General features: G+C 35.9%; 1 protein-coding gene across 1 annotated transcript; it reads right to left on the bottom strand.

The window, feature by feature from the left end:
* Nucleotides 1-2,975: 2,975 nt before the first annotated feature.
* Nucleotides 2,976-12,197, bottom strand: LOC137653599 (uncharacterized). The gene is made up of 2 exons (XM_068387140.1): nucleotides 9,632-12,197; nucleotides 2,976-3,490 (listed from the first exon to the last, which is right to left on the bottom strand). The coding sequence occupies exon 1, from the start codon at nucleotides 11,936-11,938 to the stop codon at nucleotides 10,835-10,837; it is 1,104 nt and encodes a 367-aa protein (XP_068243241.1). The 5' UTR covers nucleotides 11,939-12,197; the 3' UTR covers nucleotides 2,976-3,490; nucleotides 9,632-10,834.
* Nucleotides 12,198-12,412: the final 215 nt, after the last annotated feature.

Raw genomic sequence — 12,412 nt, 5'->3', positions numbered from 1 at the left:
AAGGACTGTAAGCGGTACAAAGTATATTTTTCTTATTTTGGTAATACTGAAATCCCATATTTACGAATCCTTCCTGCCGCTGTAGGCAAGTACATTAAAAATTTATCCATTCTGTACAGTCCTGGGGAGAAGATGGAAACTTTTTCCATAGAAAAATTTTCATCCGATAATAAATGTACAAAATATGCATGGACATACAGTAAAATTTAAAATTAAAAACAAAACATGAATTAGTGAGGCATTTGTCTTGTCCTTGCCTCACTGGCTTCTGCAGCTCTCCTGCTGGGACGTGGGGATATACCCAAGAAATTATTTTCAGGTCAAAGACTGTCAGGACAAAAATGGGTGTTCTCCAACATGGGGATAAGATTAGTAACATGAATCTTGGTGGTCTGACCGGTTTTTCCCTTCTTGACCAAAGCATGGGTAACCTCACCCAGATCATTAACAAAAATCTTCAAAATTATTCCTAATGGATAATTACTTCTTTTAGTATATTCTTTCTTTATTAAAACGATATCTCCTACTTTTGTCAGTTTGTGCGAGATGGGACGATACCGACTTTTTCTATCAACAGCTTGATGAATAAGAGTACCTAAAAATTCACTATGGTAGGTATCTAACAATGCATCTCGGACTTTACATAATTTTATATAATTTTTAGAAATATCTGAAACATGACAATTGGTAGGATGAAAATCTGGATCCTCTGGAAAAGGCTGTAACTCAGGAATCAAATTTAGTGAAGTCAACTCATATCCTCTGATAAGCTGTTCAGGTGTTATAGGCTCCGGTACATAATCAATGTAGTCATCTCTTAAAGCCTCTTTAAAGGCTATTGGTCTTCTGTTAACGAGATGTATGATATTACACACGAGAAATTCGAAATCATATAATGAAAGTAAATTGTTTTTTATAGCTCCAAAGATTAATCGTTTTACCATCTTAACGCATACTTCGACCAAAGAACCCAGCTGACTGCAACCCTTAAAATATTGCTGAAAGGATAAAGGTTTCACACAGTTTTCTTCAAAATACAATATTGTCTGAGAGTCATTGATGAATGAGCTTATAATATTAGCACCTTCTACCAACTGCGTTCCTAAATCACTGATACACAACTGGGGTATGCCATATTCAAAACAATGTAATTGGAAAGCTCTAAGAAAATCCGATACATTCAAACTTCTGCAGACCTTTAGATTAATGGCCCTTGACCAAGTACAAGTTATGCACAATAACCATATTTTCTGTGTCGCCTTTTCATTTTTCACGTTGAAAGGTCCTAAATAGTCAACAAAAACATTTGCAAAGGGAACTCTTGGAGGATCTGATCGGAAGTCTCTATAAGAATTTTGATTTAATTTTAATGTACGATTATTAAATCTTCGACAATGAATGCATTGCTTGAGAGCTTTTTTGACAACTGAAAAATGTTTAGGAATATAGTAATACCTTCTAAGCTCAGTTAACACAGAATAACAACCTGAATGTAATAATTCTACATGTGCGTCCCAGATAATCAACTTGGTTAAATGACTGTCTGGATGTAATAGCACTGGAAATTTGACGTTAATATTATAATTCCACTTCTTGAACTTACTTTTCACTCTTAAAATACCCTGTTCATCCATAAATAAATTTAACTGTGTTATGATCGGAGGAATCTCTTTCTTGGAATTCATACCAGTTTGAAAATAAGAATATACCTCAGTGAAATACTTACATTGTTCAACGTGTAACAAATGACTCAGAGAGGAGGCAAAATAGTTAGTAACTGGAGAAAAAGGAATTCCTGCCTTTAATTTCCACTTGTGTAAGGCCAAAAATACTCTACGATGAACTAGTAGGAGTCTCCTTAAACAAGAATAACTTTTCAAATCAACAAGGTGGTTTAAATTTTTGGTAGCACAAATTAAAGGAGATGAATGAATCTCCGTGGCGACCTCAAATGCTGGGATAGTAATGGACAATTCAGGGACTTCTGTCAAGCTAAGATCTGGCCCTGTAAAAATACATGACTTATGGAGCTGATTATACGATACACATCTAGTAATTAAATCTGCAGGGTTATTCTTACCAAAAATGAAATTAAACTTGACAGGATAAATTTCACACAATCTCTGTATATTATTAATTCTGTTCAAAACAAAGGGAGAATGTTTATTTAATTTGTCTAGCTTCAAAGACGCAGAATTTAACCAATGTAACGTACAAAGAGAATCTGTATAGGCCATAATATTCTCAATTTCTATGGGTCTTATGCAAGACGAGCCAGATAAATCTTTGTAAATATCCAGAGCACACTCAACACTTAAGTGGACGGCATTTAGTTCAAGAGCAGGTATCGATTATTCTTTAACTGTTTATTAACCAGTCTGTTCTTGGCATGAATAAAACTTAGATGGCCTGTATCAATATGCTGCAAATAAATAACACAACCGTAAATATCTCTACTTGCATCTGAAAATACCAAAATGTTATATTTACCATCCCTAGGACCTACAGATCGTTGAACTCTTATAGAAGGAGCTCTATTTAACTGTTTGCAAATGTTGCTCCATTCTCGCTGCAAATCTGTAGCCAAGACTGTATCCCAGCTTAAAGTTTTCTGGCACTGTAGCTTATGCATAAATAATCTGCACCGATTAAACAAGGGCATATTAAAGCCAAAAATATCAAACTGAGAGGCAATAGTTTGTAAAATAGACCTCTTAGTTTTGGCATTTGAATCAAGGCATATAGGGTTAGTAAAAATTTCATCAGAAATCCTGTCCCATGTTAGTCCAAACAATTTACTGGTGCTAGAGGTAACTACTTCGGTCTCTCCGTCTATTTCCGTAAGGCTATATCATTAGTAACAACCTGCTGAATATAAAACCTATAAGGGTTAAAAATACGAGGAAGCTGTTGGTACGACCATTTCAACTCCTCTTTAGTATTAACAGTAATAGCCCCATTATATATGTAGATAAGCGAAAAAATGGACCTTTTCAAGTCCGATATGCGAGGATCCTCAGAGTGCTGCAAAATCAAAATGTAATAAAGAGCTATCATTAGTAAAAAAGGACTGCATCGAAGACCAAAAGGCAATCTCAAATTCTTGAAAGCTACTAATGAAAAGTCACCTTTGCCGACATTCTTGAACCAAAAAAATAAAAGTTTAGCCTGGTCATTTTCGGTCAAAGCCAACATATTGAAAGCTTTCTTAAGATCAAAAATAAGTAATTTCCTGTCAAATCTCAGATTCAAAAATGACGAAGATAGCTTTTGGTTTAATGCAGGTCCAGAATACATACACTGATTATGAGACAAAGAACTACCGTCTACCGAGTCTTTAAGATTCGATAAAAAGACCACCCTACACTTTGAGGTGTCTTTGTCGGGTTTAAATATTGGCATATGAGGCAGAAAGGAATATTGAGGATTCTCAGCTTTAAAAACATCAAGATCATGGATGGGTTCAATAATTCCTGCATTAATCTGTTCCCTTATAACAGATAACAATCCTTATTGCCTGTTCCCTCCTAACCTTGTTGTCTTGTAATGATAATCCTTATTGCTTGTTCCCTTGTAACCTTGGTGTCTCTGAGACTTGAGCTTTGGTATTGCTCCCGTGTATGTTTTAATTAATAAAGTTCCTGTGTGAAGAACTGACGTCTCTCTCTACCCCCTGGATATTAGATGGTAGCAGAGCGTGGTTCGAGGGACTGCAGCGATTGTCTTGGAGATTAAATTTTACTAAGAAATATAAAAGAAAATGATGAGCAGCTAAAAGTTCCCGAACATCGGGGAGGGGGAGTAATCCAGAAGTTCAGTAAGTTGCTGCAAATGTGAAGCCGTCTGTGAGAAGGAAAACCAATGGATTTCGGCTTATGAACTGGAAAGGACGTATTGGTTCTGTCGACCAGAGTGCTTCGGGGAGCAGATATCATGGATAGATGAAGAAAACATGTTGAACTGTTGATACATGGTGAGGCAGACGACCTGAGCCTGAAGTTGTGTGAGCCGAAGAATGGTAATTATGAGTCTTCACAACAGCTTAATACTTTTGCTGTTGAGAGTGTTTGTGAGTGCTTGGGGATCTTCTGGAAGAAACCTTGAACCCTGATGTTATCTACAATAAAGTGAAACAGCCATAATGGCGTCTTCAGAATACTCTGCAGTTTCCTTACCAGGATACATTGAAGACGAAAGTGAGCTTATGAACCAGTTGACCCAACTGGCTAACTTTGGAACCATAGACAATGCTGGAAATTTTATTTTCAAATTTTGTCATAAGTGTAAAGGCCCGGTATTGGGACATAAAGAAAATGGAGATGAGAGCAAGTGTGAAAATAATGATTTGAATTTAGGTGAAGTGGAACAGGTAAAACGGTGGCTAGAAACAAATGAACTTTTTGAGGCAAAAAAAAAAACAGTTAGATCAAAGGTATGAGGCCAGAATTTGTGGGCAGTGCAATAAACTATTTAAAAACAGAGCAACCAATATTTCGCACCAGAAAAACTTTCACAAAAAGTGGGATTTCGGTAAAGAAACAAACAGGACAATGTATGAAAAGAGTGATATGGATGAAACACTAGACAAATTATTGAAAATCATTGAAAGATTTTTTGAGATAAACCAAGTTGGAAGTGGAAATAACCATGTTACTTTAGTTAAAAATCGGAAAGCTCCAATCTGGACTAATGGCCAGGATTTTGAAAGTTATTGCCATCAACTAAGGCTAAGGGATTCACAGACAACCATTCCTCTAATTCAAAATTTTTTCGAATTGGTGGATAGTTTAAAAACAAACAAAGAGATTAGAGGATTATCATTATTTGTGTCAAGAGAGGTTATAGAAAAAGTAAACACTAACAGTGTAACTATCATTGAAGACGTGATAAACTTGCTAAAAGGTAAATTTGAAAAAAAACAACCTTGGAAAAAATGTCTGAATTGGTTTCTGAAATACAAAAATTTGAACAGAAAGACAAAGAAACAGGTGAAGAGTATCTGAATAGATTTGAGAATCTTTTAGTGAAAATGGATAGAGCAAACTTTGGATCAAAATGGAAGTTATGGACTACAGTTTTGTTTTTAGATAAGTCTAAATTAGAAACAACAGAAAAAATTTCAATTATGAAACAACTAAAAAATGTAGAAGATAAAGTGACAATAGAAATATGTAAAAAGGAGTTCAAGGAACTAAAGATAGAAAACCAAAGACCCGAAAAGGAATTGGACGTATTTTATACAAATAGACAAAGATCTACATCGAGATCAAATGAGCAAAGAAATAGGAGACCATACTCCCGTTCGCGAGACAGAAGCCAAAACAGGAGAGAGTCAGGAAGCAGATATCAGAGTAGAAGATATTACTCTCGATCAGGAGATAGAAACCGAAACAGAATAGACTCCTTTAAACGAAGAGAACCTTCGGAAAGGAGAAGTGAGGATCGTGAAGAACTTGAAAGGAATCGGCAAGATCGTCCGATGGAGGGCGGCAGGAGGCTCAGATCAGAATCGAGAGAGAAAAGGTGTAGAAATAAATGCTGTCTGAATAGATTAAGTAACATCAAATTTGTGAGTGTTGAAGATGAGAGAGGAGAAGTAGAAATGCCTGAAATTTACTTCACGGATGAAATCAATGAAACTGAGATGATTATTGACAATGGTGCACCCAAAAATGTGGCAGGAATTAAATGGATAGAAGAATATCTGAAGAAAAATCAATTTGGAAAAGGACAAGTTAATGTTAAAAGAATAGAAAAGAAAAAGTTCAAATTTGGACCAAGTAAAGTTTATGAATGTCACAAAATGTTTGAAGTTCCACTGATAATTAAAGGAAAGAAAAATGGAACAGAGTTCAGTAGACTACGAGTGCAAATTTATGCTATTGAAGCTAATATCCCTTTTTTGTGTTCTAAAGAACAACTCCAGAAATGGAGTGCCTCTCAGGATTACGAGAAAGGAAAGGAAAAACTAGTTATCAGAAGCTTGGTTCCGAACCTAGAGATAGATTTGATAACCACTAAAGGTAACCACCTTGCCGTTGTCTTGGAAACCAATAAAGAATGTAGCGAAGAAGAGATTGTAATGTTTGCCAAGAAATTGGAAAGCAATAAAGAGATATCAGAGTATAAAAGAGTAAAAAGGGTACATCTGGTATCTGGCCATAAGGGAGAGACTCAACTCCTCCATTTGTTCACATTGGCAAGAGTAGTATCCAACCGAACCAAAAAGGTTATTAAGAAAGTTGTTAATGAATGTATACCCTGCCAAAAGTATAAAAAATCATTAGGTATACCAAAAGTTGCCATCCCAACAGTGACGGAATTTAATCAAAAGGTCACAGTTGACCTAAAGCAAGTAAAGGAGAATAACATTCTGTGGATGGTAGACGCCTTCACAAAATTAATAAGTGGAGTTGTGCTAAAGAACAAAGAAGCAGTCACTGTTTTGCATGCCATCACCCAGAACTGGTGCGAGAAATACGGATATCCTACTGAGGGATTTTGGGCTGACAATGGATCAGAATTTCAAAATAAGGAAATGGAAAGTTTGGCTTCTGCAATGGGAATTACGATAAGGTTTGGCCCAACATATTCCCCTTGGAGTAATGGTTTGAACGAACGAAATCATTACAGCGCTGATCTAACTGTGAAGAAAGTGATGGAAGAGAATGATAGAATTACATTAGATGAAGCAGTTTCTAAAGCGGCCTGGTGTCATAATACTAATATAACAGTGGAAGGATATGCCCCATTACAGTTACTCACTGGGAGAGCTGTAGTAGTTCCTGGTATAACAAGTGGAAATGTAGCCACCGAATCTTTAATCTCGGAGTCAGAAGCAGTCAGAAGACATATTGAAAATCAAAAAGAAGTGAATAAGAAGTATAGAGAAATTGAGTATGGTGAAAAGTTGAAAATTGCCTTAAACGCAAGAAATGCGTCTTTTAATGATTATCTATATACACCTGGGGAGAAAGTATTTTACCAGCACAAAGGTGGAAAACAATGGTTTGGTCCCGCTACGGTGGAAAAGATGGAAGGGAGAAGTGTATGGATTTTAGCAAATGGAGATATGAAAAAGGTAGCTTCTTGTCACTTGCAACCTTACGGAACGTTAAGGACTTCAGCTCATGAGAAAAAAGATGAGATTGGGTCGAAGGATGAGGCAGCTCTTACTGACCAGTCCGAGAGTGAGGAAATTAATTTAGAAAAGAGAGAAGAAGCGACAGTTGTTAGTAAATCTGATTTGGCAGAAGAGAATTATGACAAAATGACCGTGATAGATCATCTTCCATCTGAAAAAAGGCCGAAGAAAAGTAAAATTATAATTATGACCTTTAAGAATGGCGAGGAACACAAAGGAAAGGTGACTGAAGTGAACAAACCTAACTCAAAGCGCAAATTCGTGTGCTTCATAAAACTAGAGGGAAGTAAAACAATTGAAGTTGACTTCGAAAATGAAATAAGGGACTGGAAATATCTTATTAATGAAAAAGAAGAAGAAAACGAAGTACGAGAGACCAAGGAAAATTTCGAACTAGATAACATTGGTACTTACTGGATGAAAATGTCAAATGACGAGTGTTTGGTAGAGGAAATAACCACATATGTGGTAGAAATTCCAAAGAGTCGTCATCATGAACCTGAAGTTATAAACGCTAAAGAAAAAACTTGAAAATTTTGAGTATTATGAAGCATTTGAAGAAGTAAAAGATACAGGACAGGAGAAAATTGGTTCAAGGTAGGTTATAACTGAAAAAGAGAGACAAGATGGGCAGAAGACCAAAATAAAAGCAAGGTTAGTTGCTAGAGGATTCCAGGAAACTGAGAAACCAAAATCAGATTCCCCAACCGCCTTGAGAGAGTCTTTCAAGACTTTCATCGCAGTATCGGCTAATGAAGGATTTGAACTGGAGAGCGTCGACATTTCCGCAGCTTTCTTACAGGCCAAAAAACTGGAGCGTGATGTGTTTGTTGAACCACCCAAAGATGTAAAACAGGAAGGAACCATTTGGAAACTGAAAAAGCCAATCTATGGGCTTGAAGACGCAGGTAGGAAATTTTGGCTTAAAGTTGACAAGATTTTTAAAGGAAGAGGAATGAAAACACTGCATGGAGATAACGCCTTCTACTACCTCCATGACGGCAGATCATTACTTGGTATGATTTTATGTCATGTTGATGATTTTTCGATTTCAGGAAAAAGAGAATTTGTGGATATGATCAAGGATCTTTTAATGAAAAATTTCACGATTTCAAAGGTGGAGTCATCTGAATTCAGATTTACAGGGATTGATATAGTTAAAACAAGAGAAGGAATAGAAGTAAGCATGGAGGATTATGCCCAATCCATTGAGGAAATCAAAGAAATAAGGAAAATTGGAAATGACGAACCTCTGAAAAAAACCGAATATAAAGTTTTCAGGAAGTATGCAGGAAAAATCCAGTGGTTGGCAGAAAATGTCCGACCCGACTTGGCTATTGTTGGATTGAACATGTCTATGAAAAATAAAGATGCTACGATCGGTGATCTAAAGAGAGTAAACAAGATAGTGAAGAAAATTAAATCAAAAGAACGCAAAATAAATTTCGGTAAAATAGGGAAGAAAGAAGACCTGAAAATTTATGGCCTCGGCGATGCGAGTTACAGGTGTGACTCAAAGTCAATTGGGGGTAACTTGATTTTAATGGGAAACAAGAAAACTGATATAGTAGCTCCTATATATTGGAAAACAAAAACCATCAAACAAGTGTGCCATTCTGCCAAAGACGCCGAAACGAGGAACTTAACTAAATTAGTAGATGACAGTGTTTATTTAGCAAAAAATGTTGAACAACTTATGTTTGGAGAAAAAGGAGGAAAAATCCCAGTAAAACTGTTCACAGACAGCAGACCAACGCTGGAGAGTATAGCATCATCAAAACAAGTAGAAAGAAAATTGTTAAGAAACGCAGTGGCAGACTTGAAGGAGAAACTAATTCATAAAGAAGTAGAATCATTTAGTTGGCTGAATACTAAAGACATGATAGCAGACATATTAACAAAGGAAAATAAAGAGAGTGATGACTTGGTGGAAGTCTTAGTTAAGGGAAGACTTAGAGTGGCTGTAAATGAAGATAATCTTGTTCATTTTAAAAACGATGAGTTCAGGTTAGAAAATGTTAAAATTAAAGACAAGGGAAACAGGTTTTAAATATGTGTAATTTCTTTTGCAATTCTTAGATATTTATACAATGGAATGTTGTACGTGATGTAGACTGTTATTGTTCTTTTATTATGAAATGCTATTGTTTGTATTCATATTACAATGTACGTTTAGTTTGAGCTTGGTAACAATTTTATATTTGTTACAATATTTTATCCATTTTATTATAATTAGTAACTTATGTATAGATCTGTTTGTTTAACGAAGTAAAACAAAAAAGGAGGCCGGGGGAATAACAGATAACAATCCTTATTGCCTGTTCCCTCCTAACCTTGTTGTCTTGTAATGATAATCCTTATTGCTTGTTCCCTTGTAACCTTGGTGTCTCTGAGACTTGAGCTTTGGTATTGCTCCCGTGTATGTTTTAATTAATAAAGTTCCTGTGTGAAGAACTGACGTCTCTCTCTACCCCCTGGATATTAGACCTTATGGTCTGATCAACGAGTTGTAGGAGACCATCTCGCTGTTTAAGTTTTCTAAAATTAGACTTTAGTATTAATTTAGACAGTCTTTCATTTTTAGACAACAAATGGGAGACTTTGCCATTCCATAATAAAGGAACCATAATTCGTCCATCAGACTCCCTCTGATGTATAGTTTTAATTGAAAAATCTACCAGCTGATTATTAAGCTCGACACTTTCTTCATTATACACATTTTGATCATAATTCAAAAAATTACCCACATTCAGACTCCAAAATTTGTTCAGTGGCCTGCTGCAATTGTCTTTCCATTAGTTTACCTTTGTCATTGATAACTGAAAAGGAACAGTTTACTTCAAAACCGTTGTCCTGGTCCCCATCAGACAGAAAATCTATTCTCGTGTTTAATAACAACGAGCTACTACAAACATGCACCGTAGAAACCGAACGAACATTACCGTCAGGTACAGAATTCAAAACACCTGGGTTTACATTTAGGCAGGTTATGTTTTTCAACATCAAATCGACATTACCCTGCAATAAAATGCCAGCATGAGAATCTATGTATACCGAAGGATCAACGTCACCAAAAATTACGTCGGTACCTGCTAAACAATGTAAAAAGTCTGTACCTAACAAGAGGTTAACATTATCAATAGTACGAGTGTGTTTATTTTACAACTTATCAGCAAACGTCATACCCTGGTTTTGAAATTTTTCAATTACTTTACCAAGCAAAGGCAATTTTAAAGCAATACTAATATCAGGTACAACTAAGGCAAAAATTATAAAGGACAAACTACCTATTTTCACAGGTACTTCTACAATTTTAGTAAAATATTCTCTATTCCCATTAAATCCACTCACCGTAAGTTTAACATTTGAATTGATAGTTTTAAGGTTTTTCTCTTCAGCTAACCTACTAGTGATGAAGGTGCTTTGTGAGCCACTGTCCCTTAGACCTCTGTAAATGTCGCTGCCAATACTGAAAGAAAACGTTGGTAACACCGAGTTTCCATACGAGTGCAATAAAACGGCAACACCGCTGTTAACTTTTTGTGGAGTTTCAAAATTTACTTTATCAGATTGTTTAGATCTGCTGCCTTAGGAGGGCTCAGACTCGCAAAGATAACTCATATGCCAACCACGGCAATTAAAACAACGTTTTCTAAATCTGAAATGACAGTTGCTAGATTCATGACTAAACTAACCACACTTAACACAACCATGTTTAGATTTTAAAATTTGCACCTTATCGGTAGGGGAAGGGAACTTTAAACATTCATAAATAAAATGAGAATTATTAGCGTTACCAACTTTAAGACACAAAGAACAGCTGGGTGAAGACCTGGAATCTGAATCACTCGTTAATGCCTCTACAGCTAAATTTACCGTTTTCTCTTTTCGAGAAAAGTCCTGTACATTCTGCGAGATTTTACTCTTTGTACCTTTGGCGACCTTTTTGTCGTGCTCGTATCTCTCACATGCTGTAAAAAAGTTTGTCTTAATATCATTCAGGGAAGGGTGAGTCTTGCCTGTAATCTGAATTAAATGGCGCTGGAAACTATCATTCAGCCCATACCAAGCAAAATACCTAATAAACTCATCAACACTAATATTCAATGTCTCCACTGATTCACATACCGATCTGAGTTCGGAAATAAAGAGAAAGGGGTCTTCCCCATCTTTCAAATGTAAAGTAGTAATTTTCTTAATGGCTGAATTCTTCCGAATATCGGTTGATGCAAATGCTGAAATGAGCAATTCTTTGGCATCAGCGTAATGCTGCTTATCCGCTTCTAAGGAACCTAACAAAACCTTTCTTCTACCCTCAACTTGTTGTTTAAGCAATAAAAGCAAATCCCTATCGGGATAGTTAAAAGGTTTAGTAGTTCCCTCAAATTCTGTGATGAACTTCAAAAAATCTTCACCTTCTACACTACGAAACTTGGGAAGAGGTGCTACACGTTGTTTAAGTAAACTTCTGGCTACATCGGTAACATTACTAGAGCCAAGGATACTCGTAGAAATATCTAGGAGAGGTAAACAGGTTTCAATCTTATCTATGTAATCCTGACATAATAATAATTCAATCTCTAAATCTTTACTATCAGAATCCCCAGGAAATTTCTTATCCAAAATCTCAGTGTCCAAGTCAGTTAACTTATTCTTATAATTTACCAGAATACCTTTGATAGATAGTTTTTCTTCCTGGCTAAGAGTATTGAATGTGGAGGACCTGTTAAAATATTCAGTCACCTTTTTGCGGATGACTTTCCTTTGTCCAATAAGCACAGATAAACCAGACATTGTTGAATTATAAAAGAAATAATGATCCTAGAAAGGAAAAAATATTAATGTAATAATCCTAGAAAGGAAAAATATCAATGTAATAATCCTAGAAGGGAAAAAATATCAATGTAATAATCCTAGAAGGGAAAATATAAAAAAAATATTAATGCAATAAATCTGAAAGGAAATAAATTTCAGTTCACATAATGGATCCCGACTACTTTCACCAACTAATGGGATTCTGCATTACAAAAATCCAACTTCCTTCGTCGTTGCCCCACGTTGGGCGCCATAAGCTGAAAAACTGTGAAGTCACCTTATAAGGCACTTAAAATACGGAAGGGAAGTCTATTCATGCACTTTTGAAATATTTAAATTTATTATTTATTGCAAATGTGTCAAGTGCATGACGCAGGGCTCTTCCTCTTCAATAATCAGCTTCTCCTCCATACCTGGATGGAAAATACAGAAATTGCACGTTAGTGGTAAAGC

This window comes from Palaemon carinicauda, chromosome 14, assembly GCF_036898095.1.
Source record: "Palaemon carinicauda isolate YSFRI2023 chromosome 14, ASM3689809v2, whole genome shotgun sequence".
NCBI classification, from domain to species: domain Eukaryota; kingdom Metazoa; phylum Arthropoda; class Malacostraca; order Decapoda; family Palaemonidae; genus Palaemon; species Palaemon carinicauda.
The sequence above is the reverse complement of the archived record's forward strand: the minus strand, read 5'-3'. Positions and strand labels throughout refer to the sequence as shown.